At 61.4% G+C, this 20,806-nt stretch overlaps 3 protein-coding genes across 10 annotated transcripts in view; 2 read left to right on the forward strand and 1 right to left on the reverse strand.

Moving 5' to 3' along the window:
• Nucleotides 1–20,806, reverse strand: part of TSPEAR (thrombospondin type laminin G domain and EAR repeats) — a 116,535-nt gene that overhangs the window by 85,423 nt on the left and 10,306 nt on the right. The window lies entirely within an intron of this gene.
• Nucleotides 630–1,637, forward strand: LOC121160699 (keratin-associated protein 10-2-like). 8 transcript variants are annotated; one of them, XM_040986721.1, is made up of 5 exons: nucleotides 630–833; nucleotides 873–929; nucleotides 996–1,129; nucleotides 1,208–1,315; nucleotides 1,415–1,637. In XM_040986721.1, exons 1-5 carry the CDS (start codon nucleotides 630–632, stop codon nucleotides 1,635–1,637), a joined length of 726 nt encoding a protein of 241 aa, XP_040842655.1. The 8 variants fall into 8 exon arrangements, with proteins under 8 accessions (XP_040842655.1, XP_040842656.1, XP_040842653.1 ...); XM_040986722.1 differs by having other exon boundaries at nucleotides 630–839; nucleotides 921–1,121; nucleotides 1,230–1,278; nucleotides 1,393–1,637; XM_040986719.1 differs by having other exon boundaries at nucleotides 996–1,315.
• LOC121160713 (keratin-associated protein 12-1-like) lies at nucleotides 7,699–8,136 on the forward strand. Its single transcript, XM_040986743.1, has one exon. It carries the CDS (start codon nucleotides 7,699–7,701, stop codon nucleotides 7,972–7,974), a length of 276 nt encoding a protein of 91 aa, XP_040842677.1. The 3' UTR covers nucleotides 7,975–8,136.

A 20,806-nucleotide genomic window follows, 5' to 3' on the forward strand; every position in this document is an offset into this window, starting at 1 on the left:
TTAAATGGGACACTGACACTGAGACTGGCGACACGGGTCTCATCTAAGTTGGCCTTTCCTCCATCATGTCTAAGGCAACCATCCTGTGACAGCTCAGTGGCTCACTGCTGACCAGTCTTTTCCTTATGGTTGCATGGTGGGGACACTGGTCAGCAGCGGCCTGGGGCGAGGCGGGTCACACCTGACCTCCTCAGCCCTGCGGCCCGGGGGTCTCTGGCTGAGTCTACTGCTTTGCCCCTGTCTCACCAGCTCACCCTGCTCTTGTGAGTTTTATCCCGGGCGACACCTTCTTGTCTCGTTAAAGGCACAGTACAGGACCAGCCGGGGTCATGCCCGGGACATGAGAGCCACTCCAGAGCACCAGCAGGAGCCCACGGGTCCGTCCCAGAGACGCTGCTTTCCCACCTGTGTCCCTGCAGCCAGGCACAGAGAGCAGGCTCCGCCCAGCGTAGACAGAGTTTTACGAGCTGAGCCCCAGCCACAAACAGGAAGGGGAAAGCCGCTGAGGGCGCTGCTGCTGCGACAACACCTGGGGTATAAGAACCCCAAGTCCTGAGCCTGCAGCACTCACACCTCCTCCACCCACTCACTCACTCACTGCACACACCCCTCCACCCTCACCGCACACCATGGCCGCCTCCACCATGTCCGCCTGCTCCAGCAACCTCAGCTACGGCAGCAACATCTGCATGCCCGCTTCCCACGACTCCTGGCAGGTGGACGACTGCCCAGAGAGCTGCTGCGAGCCGCCCTGCTGTGCCCCCAGCTGCTGCGCCCCGTCCTCCTGTGTAACCCTCTGCTGCAAGCCTGTGTGTTGCAAGCCTGTCTGCTGTGTACCAGTGTGCCAGTCTGAGGGCTCCTCCTGCTGCCAGCAGTCTAGCTGCCAGCCCTCATGCTGTGGCTCCTCCCCCTGCCAGGAGTCCAGCTGTGTGACCCTCTGCTGCAAGCCCGTGTGTTGCAAGCCTGTCTGCTGTGTGCCAGTATGCCAGTCTGAGGGCTCCTCCTGCTGCCAGCAGTCTAGCTGCCAGCCCTCATGCTGTGGCTCCTCCCCATGCCAGGAGTCCAGCTGTGTGACCCTCTGCTGCAAGCCCGTGTGTTGCAAGCCTGTCTGCTGTGTGCCAGTATGCCAGTCTGAGGGCTCCTCCTGCTGCCAGCAGTCTAGCTGCCAGCCCTCATGCTGTGGCTCCTCCCCATGCCAGGAGTCCAGCTGTGTGACCCTCTGCTGCAAGCCCGTGTGCTGCAAGCCTGTCTGCTGTGTGCCAGTGTGCCAGTCTGAGGGCTCCTCCTACTGCCAGCAGTCTAGCTGCCAGCCCTCGTGCTGTGGCTCCTCCCCATGCCAGGAGTCCAGCTACCTCTGCTGCAGGCCAGTGAGCTGCGTGCCCCTCTGCCCAGCACCCTCGTGCTGCCAGCCCAGCTGCTGCCCCTCATCCTGCTGCAGACCCTCCTCCAGCGTGTCCCTGCTCTGCCGCCCTGTGTGCAGACCCGCCTGCTGCGTGCCCGCTTCCTCCTGCTGTGCCCCTGCGTGCTGCTGCCAGCCCAGCTGCTGCCGCCCGGCCTCCAGCGTGTCCCTGCTCTGCCGGCCTGCCTGCCCCCGCCCGGCCTGCTGTGGCCTCTCCTCGGGCCAGTCCTGCTGCTGAGCGGCCTGAATTGCAGGCTGTGATGGGTGGGTCTCCCAACTGCCCCAGCCATTGCCCTTCTCTGGCTGCCATAGAGCATGGACAAGGCTGGTCTCGTCCTGGCGCCTGCAGAGACCCAGCTCTGGTCAGCACTCCATGCCCCGGGGTGACCCTGGGTGGTCTCTCCCCCCACAGTCCTAATAAAGCTGTGCCTTGCTTACGGTAACCATTCGTGCTCTCTGTACACATGGATCGAGGAGGGGTGGGCAGGGAGGATTGGGGTCTCTCAGAACTGCAGCCCACACACACCCGCACCAAGGATGACACGCAGAGGAGACCCCCGACCCGTGCACGGACCCCACACACACGGGTTGCACACGTTGTGTATATGCCATGACACCACGGATCTGGTGTGGAGCCTAGCACGATGCTGAAGGCTGCGCGATATCTGATCTGGGCCTGAGACCTGGCAGGCTCAGCCACGTCGCGGGACAGGGCCTGCTGGGCGCCTGGGCCGGGCGGAGAGAAGCTGCCAGCTGCAGGTGCAACGGTGTGTACTCCAGGGTGATGCGCTGGCAGAAACTGAGCCATCCTGTTAGAGGAAACACCCAGGACCAGAGCCGGGAAGCAGGTAACCGTCAGGCTGTGGTGACAGGACCCTCGGCCCTTCCCATCCCGGAGGTGGGCCTTGGCCCTGTCCCTCCTTGCAAATACAAATGCACCAGGGGCAGAGACGGAGGGAGAAGCGCTGTGGGGCTCCTGGCAAGGCAAGGCAGGACCCACAGTACCTTCACACCCAACGGGAAGGGCTGGTGCCCTGGCGCAGCGGGTTAAGCCGCCAGCTCCTGCTCATGGCCTGGGGAAACAGCAGAGAAGTCCCGAGTGCCTGAGAGACACTGCAGGAGCTGCAGCCCCAGGCTGGAACTGCGCCAGTCCTCTGCATGGCCTCTGGGTGTCGGGAGTTCATGGAAGGCCTCTCCCTCATTCTTGCTCTCTCTCTCTCTCTCTCTCTCTCTCCCCCTGCAACTCTGTTTCTCAATTAAGTAAATCTCCAAAAGGAAAAAACAAAACCCACCTGCCCACGGACGGCCCACCCCCCGTCAGCCCGTGCAGAGGAGGAACCTGTGTGTTTGAGACTCCTGGGACCGCAAGCGAGGACAGCAGAGCCCCAGCAGCCGGGCGCCCCAAGGCGGAACGGGGGCAGGGGGAGGACACGTGCCAGTTCCCTGGCCCCAGCAGGCACTGATGCGGCAACTCTTTGCAAGAGGCCATGGGCCAAGTTTTGGGCCACACGGTGACTACCCAGCTGTTACAAAGTGGACGGATTTCTTCCAATGCCTATAATTCAGCCCAGGGCCGGAGCAGGCAGCTTGGTGGGCACACCCAGCTAGCTGAGGTGCCAGCCTGGGTGTATGCGAGGGCTGTCTGGCCAGGGCCTCCCCTCTGCGTTCCTATAGCCCAGACCCAGCTGCCCACACTGCTTCTGTGACACGGCCCTGGTTGATCAGAGACTTGGCAGAGCAAAGGCTGAGGGTCACCGTGAAAATCCCCTCCCTGGGTGGCTTGGTGGCCCTGGTGACGGATGAGTCAGTGGCTTTAGCAAGCAGCTCGGGAACAAGGAGCCTGGCATCGTGGCATCAAGTGAAACAACTGCTGGCACACCTGTAGCCTGAGTCCTTGGCAGAAAATGCAGCTGGGAGAGCAGCCAACAGCCCCAAACTGGGGTCCGTGCCAACTGTGTGGGAGACCTGGAGGGAGTTCAAGGCTCACGGGTTGTGCTTTGGGAACGAACAGCAAATAACCCAGACCACAGTAACCAACCCAGACCACAGTAACCAACCCAGACCACAGAAACCAACCCAGACCACAGTAACCAACCCAGACCACAGTAACCAACCCAGACCACAGTAACCAACCCAGACCACAGAAACCAACCCAGACCACAGTAACCAACCCAGACCACAGTAACCAACCCAGACCACAGTAACCAACCCAGACCACAGTAACCAACCCAGTCCACAGAAACCAACCCAGACCACAGTAACCAACCCAGACCACAGTAACCAACCCAGACCACAGTAACCAACCCAGACCACAATAACCAACCAAGACCACAGAAACCAACCCAGACCACAGTAACCAACCCAGACCATAGTAACCAACCCAGTCCACAGAAACCAACCCAGACCACAGTAACCAACCCAGACCACAGTAACCAACCGCAGCCACAGTAACCAACCCAGACCACAGAAACCAGCCCAGCCACAGTAACCAACCCAGACCACAGTAACCAGCTCAGACCACAGTCACCAGCCCAGCCACAGTAACCAACCCAGACCACAGTCACCAGCCCAGCCACAGTAACCAACCCAGACCACAGTAACCAGCTCAGACCACAGTCACCAGCCCAGCCACAGTAACCAACCCCAGCCACAGTAACCAGCCCAGCCACAGTAACCAGCTCAGACCACAGTAACCAGCTCAGACCACAGTCACCAGCCCAGACCACAGTAACCAGCCCAGCCACAGTAACCAACCCAGACCACAGTAACCAGCTCAGACCACAGTAACCAACCCAGACCACAGTAACCAGCCCAGACCACAGTCACCAGCTCAGACCACAGTAACCAGACCAGCCACAGTAACCAACCCAGACCACAGTAACCAGCCCAGCCACAGTAACCAACCTAGCCCACAGTCACCAGCCCAGCCACAGTAACCAACCCAGAGCACAGTAACCAGCTCAGACCACAGTAACCAGCCCAGACCACAGTAACCAACCTAGCCCACAGTCACCAGCCCAGCCACAGTAACCAACCCAGACCACAGTAACCAGCTTTGACCAGCAGTCGCCCAGGGCCCGTTGCCTGCCAGGTGAGTTGCCAACATAATGCTAGTTCATGAAGGAGAAATCAGGACCTTTCCACCCCTGTGCCAGCTCCTGTGCCACCTCCTGCCCATGTCGACCCCAGTGTGTGAATTGCTGCCACCGTGTGGGAGAGCAGGATGAGTGCCCAGCTTGGGCCTGGCCCAGCCTGACTGTCTGGGACCCTGGGGCATGAGCCCGCAGCTGGCAGCTCTCTGTGCGGGTGAACCAGTGGGCACAGCACTCTGCTCTTCCCATCTTTCTCTCCGTCATCCCCGTCAATGACTTTAATAAAGCAATTCCAGGAGCGGCTCTGGCAGAGCAGGTTGATGGTTCCCATTGGCACGTGGTCGGCGTCCTGGCACCTCCACTTCTCCGGCTCCTGCTGAGGGGCACAGCGGGCAGACTCGGCGGCCCCTTCCCATGTGGGAGACCTGGGCTCCTGGCTTTGGCAACAGCCAGCCCACAGCTGCGGTGGCACCTGGAAAGGCATTCTCTCTCATGAGCGCTCTTTAAAATATTAAATTAAAACCAGAATCTTTTTCTTTTCACATTTAGGACAACAAGGTTTTCTTAAAAGCTTGACCTGCTCTGGGAAAAATCTGCCTTTTGATTCTAAAGTCTGTTTTGTATTTTTAATTTATTATTCAAGAGAGAGAGAAAGAAAGCGTGCTTACATGCTGCTCCTCTCCAAGGAGGCCGCACGGCCGGGCCTGGGCTGGGCTGGTCCTCCCCGGGGCACAGCATGCCCGCCAGGCCGCCTGCGTGAGTGCCAGGGGCCCAGGACCGGCAGCAGAGAGCTGGAGGCCAGAGTCGGCTGGGACGCCGGGCCCTGTGCGCGTGCTTACTCGTATCGGGGCTGGTGAGGACCTGCACGCTGGTGGCCACAGCAGTCAGCCCCAACTGCCTCCCTGGCCACCAGAGTGAGGAGGCACAGTGACCCGCAGTGACCGCCAGGCAGGCTCCACTCTGACATGGAACCCGCAGTGTGCAGAGCTTGGCCACATCGCCTCATGGGAACCTCACGGGCACTTACACGGTGCGCTGGCCGGGCTGGGCACACAGGCCGGGCAGCACCAGGAGGCCTGGCCACAGGATGCTGGGCAGCACAGGGACTGGCAAACACAGGGCTCCAGACAGGAGGTGGCTACAGCACCCACGAGCCACACAGGAGGGGGCGCAGCTTCTGCTGCTCCGGGCTGGGCAGCAGGTGGTGGGGCCACAGCAGAGGGGGCGGGCAGGCGGGCGCTGGGAGCCGCAGGTGTGGCCCCTGGCGGCTGAGGCTGGTTTTCAAAGGTGACCTCAAGTATACCTGCCCTGCCCTCCTCCCCCACCCTGTGATTAAAGCTCACTCCCACATGTCCTAAGGTTTATGTGTACACATGTACACACAGATTTATGTAAGCATATGGTCTAATATTTTATGTATACTTACATGAAATGTTATAGTTATACTTTACATATGCGTGCCCCTATATATTTATATGAAATTTTGTTTATAATTACATTGCTCTATATGCATGCTTATATATTTTGAAGGTTCTCGGATCTGTACACAGATTTTTTTTTAAGTTAAACTTGGGGATTTTGCTCATTTCCTCAACATCGTTCCCTCCTCCTCCGATAAACCCACACTCCAGGCTCCGCCTCCCCCAGGCTCCGCCCCCCAGCCCCCCATGCTGGGGACACAGGGCAGACACTTCAGCCACCACATCGGGTGCCTCCCAAGCCCAACCACAGGCCCTGGGGTGGGGCTGCCGGCGCAGCAGTCCACAGCATCCAAGTCCATCCCGTGCCCTGCCCCGGCCTCCGGGCTGTGTCCCACCACAGCTTCCACCTGCTGCTGGCCAGCTCCGGCCCGACTCCCCTGCGTCTGAAGGCCGCCCAGCCGCGCCTGTTGGCAGAGGAGCCCGTCCCTGTCTCTGGGACCCCTTTCCTGTCAGCAGTTACCCCAGGCATCCATTGCTTGGCTCACTCACATGTGCCTTGCCCACCAGGTTGGCCCCCGAGGCCCAAGCACACTTGCACATGGTGGTGTTTGCTGTAAGAACAAGCGGTCATGTGCCAATTGCTAGTGGGCAGGGGCCAGCCGGCTCTGTGGGGACAGCTGGTGGGCGTGGTGGGCTGTGGGAGTCCCAGGTATTGCTACCATATACATAACAGAGAGCGGTGTGCTGGGCTCCCACACAACTTCATCCGGAAAAAATAGTGGGAGGGGTGGCAGGGTGTTGTAGCAAGCTAATCCTCCACCAGCTGCTCCACTTCCAATCCATCTTCCTGCTCATGAGCCAGGGAGAGTAGCAGAAGACGGCCCAAGCCCTTGGGCCCTGCACGGGACACCCGGATGGAGCTCCTGGCTCCCGGCTTCAGAGCTGCTGCTTTGGGACACTCTCTTTTTCTCAATAACTGATTTTCACATAATAGATAAATCTTGGGCCTGGCTTGGTGGCCTAGTGGCTTAAGTTCTCCACCTGCACGTGCTGGGATCCCACACGGGTGCCAGTTCTAATCCTGGTGACCCTGCTTCCTATCCAGCTCCCTGCCTGTGGCCGGGGAAAGCAGGCAAGGATGAGACCCTGCACCCACGTGGGAGACCTAGAGGAGGCTCCAGGCTCCTGGCTCCTGGCCTGGAGCAGCTCAGGCCTTTTCAGCCACTTGGGGAGTGATTCAGCGGATGGAAGGTCTTCCTCTCTGTCTCTCTCCTCTCTGTATATCTGACTTTCCAATAAAAATAAAATAAATCTTCAAAAAATAATAAATAAATCTTATATAATAATAATGTTAAAAAACATACTGGGAGCCAATCGTGGCCCACAGAGCAGTTTACCAACCTAGGTGTTAAAAATTCAAAACATGTGATTATCTCAATGTCTGTGTTGGCCGTGTGAGACAGAAAGGTGCCTGGAGCCGCACTCCGGTGCTGCCGACACTGTGCGGCCTGAGCAAGCCACACGCAGCCCAGATGGCGTCCACTCAGCCTCCGCTGCTTACAGAGAGACTGACCTCCAAGCCACGCTGTTTATACGGCGGGGTTGAGCGTGGGCGAGTGCATCCCAGGCTAACAAGTGGTTGGGGGGCTGTGCAAACAGCCAGGAGGAAGAGAGCCGGCAGCTTCCCCATCGGCCTGCGGCCAGGCCCGGGTATAAAAACCCTGGAGGCGGAGGAGGCTCAGTCAGCCGCACACCTGCCTCGCCACGCCAGCCAGCCACAGCCGCCATGTGCCACTCCAGCTGCTCCTCTGGCTGCCCGCCTGCCTGCTGCGTGCCAGTGACCTGCCGGCCCGCCACCGTGTGCGTGCCCGTGCGGTGCCAGGTGCCCTGCTGTGTGCCCGTGAGCTGCAGGCCTGTCGTGTGCGTGGCCCCCTCCTGCCAGGCCTCCACATGCGTGCCCGTGAGCTGCAGGCCCGTCATGTGTGTGGTCCCCTCCTGCCAGCCTTCTAGCTCCTCCCTGCTCTGTAGACCTGTCTCCTGCAGTACACCCGCCTGCTGCTGAACCTGAGCTCCATGCCAGCTGCCCTGACATAGTTCCCGGGGCCCCAGGCTCAGAAATGAACTGCGGGGTGAGGGTGTAGCAGAATGATCCAGAAGCCATTCTGACCCTGGGGGTCCTCACCAGGGTGTCCTGGCTCCTGGGGTTGTCACTTGCTCATGTGAACAAAATAAAGCAGCTTTCCTAACGCGGCTGGTCTGTCTGTCCTCTCGCCTGTTGTTGTAAATTCCAGCACTCAGAAGTCTTCCTCCAGTGGCTGAGCCGAACTGGGGACTTTCTGGAGCGGAGCCACTGTCCCCGCACTGAGACCCAGGACTGTGGGCCGGGGAGGGTGGAGACAGAGGTGAGAGGTGCTGTGCCCTGCGGTGAGACAGGCCTGGGGCCAGACCCCACTGTGGTGCCTTGAAAGCCAACCCCACCCCACAGGGAGGTCAGGGGCTCCCCAACATCCACCATGACAGCAGGCACAAAGCAGCGTGTCCGGCAGAAAGGGGGGAAAGAGTCCAAGACCCTCCCCCACGCTGCAGGTCATCAGCATGGAGGGCCTGCTTCACACGACCGGGGCCAGCACAGCAGGGCCCCTCCGGGCTGCCCCTCCAGGCTGGGAAGCAGGTGGGGACACCTGCTGAGGCTGCTATGCAAGGTATCTGAGAGCAAACCACTGTGCTTCTGTCCTCGCCCTGGTGGCCACAGCAAGACACACGAGACAACAGGTGCAGGAGCGGCTGCAGAGGGCTGGCAACGTCCACAGGGGAGTTACGGAGAGCAGCAGAGACGGCCAGGACCGGTGTGGCCGGGACGTAAGGTTGGCCTGCACACCCGCCCTGCCCTCCGCCCAGCCCTGCCCAGCTGCAGCCTCCAGAGGCCCCACCTGCTGCTCCCAGGGCTGCCTGCCCGCCTGCCCACCCCTCTCTGCTGTGGCCTCCCCACCTGCTGCCCAGCCCTGAGCTGCAGGAGCCGCCACCCGGCCGGCCTCCCATGTAGCTCTGCTGTGTTGCCCATGCAGGAAGTGGCCACCTCCCCGGTGCCCTGTGGATGCCAGTTCCCATGCTGTCCATTACCCTATGGCCAGGCCTCCTCCTGAAGCCTGGGCTGCTGTGTGCCCAGCCTCTATGAGGAGGGGTGCTGGCTGCCTGTGGGCTGCACACCTGTGAGCCCCCCACCTGCTGTGGCTGCCTGTGGGCTGCAGGCTTGTCATGTGCACACTTGTGAGGCCCCCCACCACCTGCTACTCAGGACCTGCCCAGGCTTTCCACGTGCCATGAGTTTGGTCATGTGTGAACGCCCTGGGGACCAAGGCTCAGCCAGCACAGCCAGGACAGGTCCCCTGGCGCTGGTGCCTCCTCCCTGGTGCACAGCCATGCCATCAGAGACCCGCGGGCCTGGGTCAGCTCATCCCTCCTTGGTCAAGTAGACAGACAGAGGCAGACCTTCCCTAAATGACCAAACATGATAGAGTTTCCGTCCCTGTCCTGTCATATTCTAAAACTGCTCCCCAAGGCTGAGGGACCCAGGAAGCCTGCCCTGGACTGGTGGTCTGGGCCGAGGGCCCTGCTCTGAGGAAGGGGCTGCTTGGGGCCTCGCCCAGGCTCCCCTGACCCCATGGGGAGCAGTGGGCTGTCAGAGGTCATATCTCTTCTTTCCTCAATGCTACCAGGCAGGGAAAGAAGAGAGACCCATCTGTGCTCCCCTGTGTGCGGGGTGCTCCCCTGTGTGCTCCTCTGTGTGTGGGGTGCTCCCCTGTGTGTGCAGTGCTCCCCTGTGTGTGCAGTGCTCCCCTGTGTGTGGGGTGCTCCCCTGTGTGTGGGGTGCTCCCCTGTGTGTGGGGTGCTCCCCTGTGTTGGGGTGCTCCCATGTGCTGTGTGGGGTACTCCCCTGTGTTGGGGTGCTCCCGTGTGCTGTGCAGGGTGCTCCCCTGTGTTGGGGTGCTCCCGTGGGCTGTGCGGGGTGCTCCCCTGTGTTGGGGTGCTCCCCTGTGTGGGGGGTGCTCCCCTGTGTGTGGGGTGCTCCCCTGTGTTGGGGTGCTCCCATGTGCTGTGTGGGGTACTCCCCTGTGTTGGGGTGCTCCCGTGTGCTGTGCAGGGTGCTCCCCTGTGTGCAGGGTGCTCCCCTGTATGTGGGGTGCTCCCCTGTGCTGTGCGGGGTGCTCCCCTGTGTTGGGGTGCTCCCATGTGCTGTGCGGGGTGCTCCCCTGTGTTGGGGTGCTCCCCTGTGTGCTCCTCTGTGTGGGGTGCTCCTCTGTGTGTGGGGTGCTCCCCTGTGTGTGCAGTGCTCCCCTGTATGTGGAGTGCTCCCGTGTGCTGTGTGGGGTGCTCCCCTGTGTTGGGGTGCTCCCTTGTGTGCTCCCCTGTGTTGGGGTGCTCCCGTGTGCTGTGCAGGGTGCTCCCCTGTGTTTGCAGTGCTCCCCTGCATGCGAGGTGCTCCCTGTGTTGGGGTGCTCCCCTGCGTGCGGGGTGCTCCTGTGTGCTGTGCGGGGTACTCCCCTGTGTTGGGGTGCTCCCTTGTGTGCTCCTCTGTGTGTGGGGTGCTCCCCTGTGTGTGCAGTGCTCCCCTGTATGTGGGGTGCTCCCCTGTGTGCTGTGTGGGGTACTCCTCTGTGTGTGGGGTGCTCCTCTGTGTGCTCCCCTGTGTGTGCAGTGCTCCCCTGTGTTGGGGTGCTCCCATGTGCTGTGCGGGGTGCTTCCCTGTGTTGGGGTGCTCCCCTGTGTGTGGGGTGCTCCCCTGTGTGTGCAGTGCTCCCCTGTATGTGGGGTGCTCCCGTGTGTGCTGTGTGGGGTACTCCTCTGTGTGTGGGGTGCTCCTCTGTGTGCTCCCCTGTGTGTGCAGTGCTCCCCTGTGTTGGGGTGCTCCCGTGTGCTGTGCGGGGTGCTCCCCTGTGTTGGGGTGCTCCCCTGTGTGTGGGGGGTGCTCCCCTGTGTTGGGGTGCTCCCCTGTGTTGGGGTGCTCCCATGTGCTGTGTGGGGTACTCCCCTGTGTTGGGGAGCTCCCCTGTGTGTGGGGTGCTCCCCTGTGTGTGGGGTGCTCCCCTGTATGTGGGGTGCTCCCGTGTGTTGTGCGGGGTGCTCCCCCGTGTTGGGGTGCTCCCATGTGCTGTGCGGGGTGCTCCCCTGTGTTGGGGTGCTCCCGTGTGCTGTGCGGGGTGCTCCCCTGTGTTGGGGTGCTCCCGTGTGCTGTGCGGGGTGCTTCCCTGTGTTGGGGTGCTCCCCTGTGTGTGGGGTGCTCCCCTGTGTGTGCAGTGCTCCCCTGTATGTGGGGTGCTCCCGTGTGTTGTGTGGGGTGCTCCCCTGTGTTGGGGTGCTCCCCTGTGTGCTCCCCTGTGTTGGGGTGCTCCCGTGTGCTGTGCGGGGTGCTCCCCTGTGTTGGGGTGCTCCCCTGTGTGCTCCCCTGTGTTGGGGTGCTCCCGTGTGCTGTGCGGGGTGCTCCCCTGAGCACATATGTGCTGTCTGTGTGTGTGTGTGCATGAGTGTGTGTGTTGCGTCTGGCACACACTGGCTGTGGGCTGACTTCCGTGTGCATGTCCAGGGTGACTGGCTTCATTTCCTGTCCATGTCACTTGCAGTTTAAATACCCCAACAGGTGAGAGACGGTGACAAAGGTCACGGTAACTCACTCCATTACAGGATGACAAGCTGACTCGTTCCTAATGTTCCCAGCAGCTCCAGCCCTGTTGTGTTTCCGGGAGCTGCCGCGCACAGTGGCCCTCGTCAACAGCTCCAATCAAATGATTTGCAATGTTATTCCTGGCAATCAGGACCCCCTCTTTACCTGCAGCCATCGGCTTCTGTCACCAGCTTGCTACGCCCGCTTTCTGCCTCCACTACTGCGATGAATGACCAAGAGACTGCCAGGGGAGCATCCTGCGGGCCTTAAGCGTCAAGGAGGATGCGAGCATCAAGGAGGGTGAAGTTGGAGATTTCAAAAACCCTCTGCTCTGGGGGTCCAGGGGGATCACCTTTCAGCATTGTGCTGAGTGACTACTGTCCAGGACAGGCGATAAATAAAGGCTCTAAACTTGACCATGGCTGTGCCTGGGTGGCTTCTCATCCACCTGGCAACAAGATGACCTTGGCTGGGAGCCCTGCAGCCCCTCCAGGACACAAATCAAGGGGCTGGGACCCAAAGCACCCCCTGGGAGAGGCGCGCAGGCTGGACCCCCAGCAGTGACCCCCAGCCAGGTGGAGCGGCTGATGGTCCCACAGGAGCGAAAGGAGCAGCTGCGCTGAAGGGGAGAACACCCGGAAAGAGCCGGAAGGTCCTGCACACAGGATAAGCCCCACTGACGGGAAAGTGGGTAGAGATGACAGCGAGGACCCCGGGCTAAGGACCACCCCAGCTCGGTCATGGCCATGAACACGGCTTTGCTATGTCCTGAATCTTCCTGAGGAGCTGCGATGTCTAGTGGGGGTGGGGGGGCGTGGAACTCAGCAGCTGAATGCTACGGGCAAGGCGTTACCGGCAGAGACTGACCACAAAGGAGGCAGAGGGCCCGGCACCATGGTGTGGTGGATCAAGCTGCCACCTGCAGTGCCAGCATCCCATATGGACACCAGTTCAATTCCCGGCTACAACAGTTCCAACCCAGGTCCTCGCTAACACACCATGGAAGGCTGAGGAGGAGGGCCCGAGGGCAGGGCCCTGCACCCACGTGGGCAACTGGACCCAAGGGCAGGCCCCTGCACCCACGTGGGCAACCAGAGGAAGCTCCTGGCTCCTGGCTTCAGACCTGTCCACCTCCAGCCATTGCAACTCTTTGGGGAGTGAACCAGCGGATAGGAGATATCTGTTTCTCCTTCTCTCTCTGTTACTCTGCTTTTCAATAAACAATTTAAAAAAAAAAAAAAAAGGTGGGGGAGCCAAAGGGAAAGGTTTGGCGTGTGTTCAGAGTGGGAAACGGCTTTCTGGAGAGCTTAGCTCGGGACAAAGGGAGCAGGACCTCAAAGCCTCCCAGAGCCTTTGAAGCTTCCCTGCGAGCCCAGGGCCTCCTCCGGGAGCGGCCAAGGCCGTGCAGCCCAGATGCCGCTCAGGCTGGCAGCCGGCCGTGTCCTCCCCACAGCAGCTTTGCAGGTGGCGGAGTGCAGGAATCCCGGGGGTCACGGGGTTTTCCACCCAGAATTCAAAAGGAAGCCTGCAGGGCCGGAGTGCCCACTGGAGTACTGCCCGGTGGAGCCGTGACACCCTGAAAGCAAAGGTGCCAGCAAAGGAGAGCTGCCAGCAAGGAGACCTGCCAGCAAGGAGAGCTGCCAGCAGCGAGCCAGGCGGGAGGGGAAGCCCGCAGACACCCACGTGCAGCCACAGAGGGAGCCGCAACCAGACAGAACCGCACGGGCGCAGCCGCAGAGGCAGCCACGCGGGCACAGGCGCGGAGGAAGCCAGAGGGAGCCATGTGGGCACAGCCGCGGAGGGAGCCAGAGGGAGCCATGTGGGCACAGCCGCAGAGCTGTGAGGCGGCCTCCACCCAGATTTCAAAGCCCATCTCTGATCCCACACCCAGGCCAGGACCTGTCACAGGGCGGGGCCGCTGTAGGGGCCTCACCTGGACAATGCCTAGTGGCTCCGTAGTGGACACACTGCAGCCTGCCTGAGCTCCCATCAGTGTTCCTGGGGCTGCAGTGCTGGGCGATGCCAGGCTGGTGTTGGTCCTGCCTTGTGCCAAGCCCTGGGACTCGCCTTGTGGGAGGGACAGACACAGCTGGCACTGTGCAGTTGGTGCATGTGGGACATGTGTGGCCTGGGCCTCCAACCCACAGGGGAAAGAAAGCAAGAAAAAGGAGAGAGAGAGAGAAGAAAGAAAGCAAGAAAAAGGAGAGAGAGAGAGAAGAAAGAAAGAAAGAAAGAAAAAAAGAAAAGAAAAGAAAAGGAAAGAAAAGAAAAGAAAAGGAAAGGAAAGGAAAGGAAAGGAAAGGAAAGAAGGATTGCCCAGGCCCTATATGAGAGTGTCTGGGTGTAAATTCCAGCTCCACTTCTTTTTCCTTTTTTTTTTAAGATTTATTTTATTTTTTATTGGAAAGTCAGATATACAAAGAGGAGCAAAGACAGAGAGAAAGATCTATCTGCGGATTCACTCCTCAAGCAGCCACAACAGCCGGAGCTGAGCTGACCCGAAGCCAGGAGCCCAGAGCCTCTTCAGGGTCTCCCATGCGGGTGCAGGGTCCCAAGGCTTTGGGCCATCCTCCACTGCTTTCCCAGGCCACAGGCAGGGAGCTGGATGGGAAGTGGGGCAGCCAGGATGTGAACTGTTGCCCACGTAAGATGCTGGCACTTAGAGGTGGAGTAGTACCCAGTTGAGCCTTGGGAAGTGCCAGGTGGTGCCCCTCCTTGGTCCGTGACGCCCGGAGAGGAGCCCCAGGCGGATCCTGGCTCCTGGTTCTGGCCTGGTCACTGTGTACACGTGAGAACACAAGGAGCAGAGGGAAGGCCTGGGGCCGTCTTGCACCCTCAGCCTTTCAAGTGAAATGAAAAGGAATTGATTTTTGTTTAAAGTAACAGAGATGAAACAGGCAGCAGTAGGCTGGGAGGGCTGGTCCGTGAGGTTCATGGTGGGGGCAAGGGGCGGGGGTCAGAGGAAGAACCAGAGCCCGGGCCCACCTGCCTGCCCGGAGGTCGGCGTGCTCGCTGGCATGGCCCACCTGTCACCCAGAGCTAGGGAACCTTGGCAGGAACTCTCCAGGACGGTACGGGTGTGGCCCGCGTTTGCAGCAGGTGGAGCACTGAATGGGACAGGTCTGCAGGGCAGGGAGGGGGAGGAGGGCCACGCCCATGGCGGGCATGCATAACGCAGGTGGGCACACAGCAGGTGGTGGCCTGAACAGCAGCCCATGGAGGTCTGCCTCAGGCTTTGCCCGGCTCCTCAGGGCAGCCCCATGGGCCTCAGATGGGCCCTGATCACCTACCAAGTCCTTAGCCCTGCCTGGGGCCAGGAGGCGTGAACCTGAATAGAGGGGTTCACCGCCCTCCAGGGGGCTCCTGGGTGTGGGGCCGTCGGGCTGCAGCAGCCAGGGGCAGGGTAGGGCCTCAGCTGCTCCCAGCTGGCCGTGGTCCTGATGCCCACCCCGGGGGCACCAGAGGGAGACACAAGGCCAGCCCACCCCCAGACTTGGGGCTGCAGCTCACTGAGCCGGCTGCACAAAGCAGGGTTCCGGGATGGGTGTGGAGCCTCTGGGGCCCGGGGAGCCCCAGCAAGGGACCAGGCACCCTGGGGGCCAAAGCCCCCAGGAGCACAGGGACAGGCTCCTGTGAGGCAGCACCCCTGCGGAACCTCCCACTACCAGCTCAGGCCACCTCAGGCCTGACAGGTGTTCAGAGCTGGGCGACACCCTGTGGGCCAAAGTCACTAGTCGGAGCCTGTGCCTCTTACAACCAGAGGGTGGTGTGGCCATCTTCCCGTCGCCCTGCCCACCGCAAGGCAAGGGCTGCGAACCAGTGCGGGCAGACACTCCTGCAGGCCTCCCGGTGTCAGCTCCACCGCACAGCAAGAGCTCTGGGCAGGGACCAGAGGGACAGTGTGGGCTTGGCCGACAATGACCTCAGGCGGTCACTACAGACACGGTCAAGACTAAAGGAACGTGTGAGTTTCACAATGAACGGACGGAGGAATCTCGGACTGCAAGGCACAACCGCCGGCTCCGAGAGCCCGATGCTGTGTGCAGGAGCTGGGCGCCAGCAGGAAGGGACCGGTGGCTCTGAGAGCCCGATGCTGCGTGCAGGAGCTGGGCGCCAGCAGGGAGAGACCGCTGGCTCCGAGAGCCCGATGCCGTGCGCAGGAGCCAGGCGCCAGCAGGGAGAGACCGCTGGCTCCGAGAGCCCGATGCCGTGCGCAGGAGCCAGGCGCCAGCAGGGAGAGACCGCTGGCTCCGAGTGCCCAATGCCGTGCGCAGGAGCCGGGCGCTAGCAGGGAGAGACCGCTGGCTCTGAGAGCCCGATGCTGTGTGCAGGAGCCGGGCGCCAGCAGGGAGAGACAGCTGGCTCCGAGAGCCCGATGCCATGCGCAGGAGCCGGGCGCCAGCAGGAAGGGACCGCTGGCTCCGAGAGCCCGATGCCGTGCGCAGGAGCTGGGCGCCAGCAGGGAGAGACCGCTGGCTCCGAGAGCCCGATGCTGCGTGCAGGAGCCGGGCGCCAGCAGGAAGGGACCGCTGGCTCCGAGAGCCCGATGCTGCGTGCAGGAGCCGGGCGCCAGCAGGAAGGGACCGCTGGCTCCGAGAGCCCGATGCCGTGCGCAGGAGCTGGGCGCCAGCAGGAAGGGACCACTCCCTGCGGGCACAGAAACACCCTGGATGAAGACCAAGGCCGGCAGCTTTGGAGCAGGGCCTTCTGCAAGCAGAGAGGTTTTCTAGAAGTGCCACAGTGTGGCCAGCTGCAGCCAGGCGTACACCGGCGTGTATCGTGTGGGCAGGACCACCGTACCGCTATGTCCACGCGAGGTGTGGACGTGAACAGGCAGTGGGAAGTGTGTGTGCGGCGTGTCAGGCGACGGCCTGCGCTATGCAGGAGCCGGAACTTGAGCGCTCTCCTCCAGGGCTGCCGGGTAGGGACCGGGGCTCTCCTGGCGAGAGCTCGGCGTCCGCCTCCCTGTCCCAGCATCCTGCTGCAGTCTCAGGAAGCAGAAAGAACTCAGAGAAATCAACTGAGAGCTAATCCATCTAGTGTGTTATAACACCAAACCCAGAGGGAACGCAAGGTCCCTGAGGCATAAACTGCTTCAAGGAGCAGAAATGGACAGACGCTCCAGGTGTGGCCTTAGAAACCGCAGACACACACAGACACACCCAGGCACTCACACACACACCTACAGTCAGACTCACAAATCCGAGAATGCCAGCAACCCCCGGGACACGTGTGCATCAGTAAAGCCGCGTGTGTAAGTGCTCAACAGTTAAACCACAAGCGGGAGCGAGGGGGACTGTCAGAGAACGGGAGGGACAGCCGTGCAGAGAGGGAAGGCCCAGAGCCTGCCCCCACGCACGCAACCACCCGCTCTGACCACAGGCTCCGGGGTGCAGAGCCTGGCCGGAGTGGACACGGGAGGGTCCCAGTCTCCCCACGTTAGCCACGGAGCGATGGTCGCAAGTCCCTGCCGTCCTGCTGCACGGTAGACAAGTGCTGGGCAGCCGATGCTGGCAGATGCCTGAGGGGACCACGGGAACCTTCAGCACCTGCGTGGGCACAGGAGCGGAAGCAGGACTGTCAGGGCCAGCAGGGAGCCTTTGGCGGGCTGTGACTCCAGTGTGATGACTCCACAGCAATGGCCTCCGGGACCCCACAGATCCCCAGCCTGGCTCAGTTCCCAGCAGTGGCCCCAGCAGAGGGCACTGCCCTGACCCTGGGGACCTCAGCTGAAGAACCCCAGGCACGTCAGCAGAAGGGGGCCTCGAGGAGGGGAAGCCTCGACCCCCGACAGCTGGGGAAGGCTCCAGAGGGCAGAGCCAGGGATGAAGGCAGCCAGGGTGGCAGCCTACACACCTGCCCTGTCCCCTGCCCGGCCCTGCCCGGCCCTGCCCAGTCCTGCCCAGCCTCAGCCGCCAGGGGCCACACCTGCGGTTTGCAGCCCCCACCTGCCTGCCCGCCCCCTCTGCTGTGGCCCCACCACCTGCTGCCCAGCCCGGAGCAGCAGAAGCTGCGCCCCCTCCTGTGTGGCTCGTGGGTGCTGTAGCCTCCTCCTGTCTGGAGCCCTGTGTTTGCCAGTCCCTGTGCTGCCCAGCATCCTGTGGCCAGGCCTCCTGGTGCTGCCCGGCCTGTGTGCCCAGCCTGGCCATTTTGGGTGCTGGGTGTGCACCATTGTACATGCCTGTGACATGGCCTCCCGCCTGCCCTATGCTGGTCTGCCCACCGGCTGCCCACCACAGCCCAGCTGTTGCCAACCAGGTCCGCAGTTGGCCAGTCATCCACTGCTGGCTACTCTGGCTTCCTCTGTCCTGTCTCCCTTGCACATCTGATCACTGGCCAGTGATGGATCCACGCACCAGGACTTCTAGAATCTTTCCAGCTTCCGACTCACGGAAGGTTAATTACCTCTACAACAAATTTCTGCTCTCCAACCCCCGTGGTGGCATCCATGTCCTCCCCCCAGAGCTGCTGTCCCCCCGCGGCAGCTGCCCTTGGCCAGCAGGTGGAGTCCACGGCGGCGCTCGGGTGGTCCGCTGTGTTCACGACACATGGGGAATGTCCGTGTCTGTGAGCAGGCAGATCCATCAGTGAGACAAAAGTCCAGAGTCAGCAATGCTGACACGGCCGGCACGGGAGGGACTCCCAGGCCTCCGCGCGGCAGGAGGGGCTGGGAGAGGCCGGCCAAGTGTGCTCTGAGCCCAGTGGCAGCAGCCATCCTGGGAGAGGGCCGGAGGCGGCACCCCGGGGTCTCCCAGGGCTGAGGCGGAGGGTTAGGGCTAGGCCAGAGCAGCGAGCAATCCCACTGAGGCAGAGGTCTAGCAGGCCCCTCCACCCTGGGCAGCAGGATACATGCCCACTCCCTTCCCTCCTCCAGCATGGGCGGGGGCATGAAACACAGCCAAGACAAAACACAGATGCAAGTATGTGCCGAAGCGCAAAGTGACCACGTATGAGACAAAAGCACCTTCCTGTTCAATCAGGGAGACGTAACCCCATGAGAGATGGACTGCTTCGAGAGAGCCGGCCCCACAGCAGCCGCCATGCGTCCAGGAGGCGCCAGCACCCCGCCAGCCGCTGTGGGCACGGGGCAGCACCCCCGGCAGAGCCGCCAACACCTCGCCAGCCACTACGGGCACGGGCAGCAACCCCTGCAGAGCCTCCAGCACCCCGCCAGCCACTGCGGGCACGGGGCAGCACCCCGGGCAGAGCCTCCAGCACCCCGCCAGCCGCTGCGGGCACGGGGCAGCACCACTGGCAGAGCCGCCAGCTCCCCGCCAGCCGCTGCGGGCACCGGGCAGCACCCCCGCCGGAGCCACCAGCACCCCCTGCAGAGCCTCCAGCACCCCGCAGTGGCCCGGTCAGAGCCTCACTCTGCCCTAACTCCGGAGTGTGGCCAGCAAGTGTGTCACCCCACCCTCTCGCTCACAGCCTGGTGTTCTCCACAACACTTTAAGTTTCTCTCCACACACTGAGGCCTTGGGAAGTGAAGACGCCAGCAAGGCTCCACACAGCCACATCTTTCCAACTTCCAACAATTCCATGGCATGTGCATGGCAGGCTCGAGTCACCAGGAACAATTACACACACACACACACACGCACACGCACGCACGCAGCGTATAAACCAAGCAACCAGGGCCCCGATACAGGAAGCAGAGACGGACGGAACTGCAGGCAGAACAAACAGCCCCCCAACACCCGCAGAGCCCACAGCCGCCAGCCACCGACGGGCTCAGCAAGCAGGCTAGCCAGTCCTCTGTGACCACGGCGCCTCCTGCCCCGGGCGGCTGACCGGCCAAGCCTCCTGGGGCATTGGGGACACGCTGCCGTCGGAGGACCATCTCCAGCCGTGAAGGAGGAGGCCGTGGGCTCCTGACGAGCAGCAGCGTGTAGCATGGCAGGTTAGAGCACTGCCTGCGGCACCAGCGTCACACAGGGGCCGTTCACGTCCCGGCTGCTCCTCTTCCCACCCTGCTCCCTGCCCCGGGCCCGGGGAGGGGTGTCAGTGTCTGGGCTCCTCACACCCTCGCGGGGACCAGCAGAAGCTCCTGGCTGCGGCCTGGCCCAGCCCCAGCTGTTGCAGCTGTCCGAGGAGTGAGCAAGCAGATGGAAAATTCTTTTTCTCTCTCCTTCTCCCTCCCCTTCTGTACAATTCTTTAAAATAAACAAATAAATGTTTTTGAAATAAGTAAGTAGGCCAAAGAAGACATTGCCCAAGTTGTTAGAAAGCAATTGGAGGTGAATTAAAATCAAAGCACAGCATGTGGAAACCGCACGGGATGCCGGGAACAGTTCCCAGAGGATGGCCTCGGGCCCCGAAGGCTGCAACGAGACAAAACCAAAAACAAAACCAGGAAGACTTTAACACCTTGGCAAGCTGAAAACAAGCTAGAGCCAAAGGCAGGAGGAAGACGGGCCGGAGGGACGCACAGGAAACAGTGGGAGGGCTCAGGAAGCCGTAGTGGGTTCCTTGGAAAGGTCCACAAGACTGAAGGCCTCGCACACGCTGGCGGAGGGCACCACTGGCACACTCGGGTCTAGCAGCCGTGCAAGCAGCTCACGCCAACGAACTGTCCACATACAATCACCTAAACTGACAGAGAAAAAAACCGAAGCTCAAAATGTCCACAAAGACGCCATTATTCATCAGATACCTCCCAACCATCGCGGCAGGAGCTGCCGGCTTCGTCCTGGCCCGACCCCAGCACCGCGCCTCCCGGGGAGTGAGCGCGCTCCCTGTCTCTGGCTTTCACATACATAAGTAAATCTTCAAATATATTAAAAACAAACAAACAAACAAACAAAACCTCTCAACCAAAAAAAAATCCAGGACAAAATGGCTTCACTGGTCAATTCTACCAAATTTAAAGAATGAATACAGACTCCTCTCAAACTCTTCCCAAAAGTCAAAGGAGGAGAAGGAGGAGGAGGGAGAGGAGGAGGAGGGAGAGGAGGAGGGAGAGGAGGAGGGAGAGGAGGAGGGAGAGGAGGAGGAGGGAGAGGAGGAGGGAGAGGAGGAGGGAGAGGAGGAGGGAGAGGAGGAGGGAGAGGAGGAGGGAGAGGAGGAGGAGGGAGAGGAGGAGGGAGAGGAGGAGGGAGAGGAGGAGGGAGAGGAGGAGGGAGAGGAGGAGGGAGAGGAGGAGGAGGGAGAGGAGGAGGGAGAGGAGGAGGGAGAGGAGGAGGAGGGAGAGGAGGAGGGAGAGGAGGAGGGAGAGGAGGAGGGAGAGGAGGAGGAG

Source organism: Ochotona curzoniae, unplaced genomic scaffold (assembly GCF_017591425.1).
Source record: "Ochotona curzoniae isolate NIBS_2020 unplaced genomic scaffold, NIBS_Ocur_1.0 contig_4516, whole genome shotgun sequence".
Lineage (NCBI taxonomy): Eukaryota > Metazoa > Chordata > Mammalia > Lagomorpha > Ochotonidae > Ochotona > Ochotona curzoniae.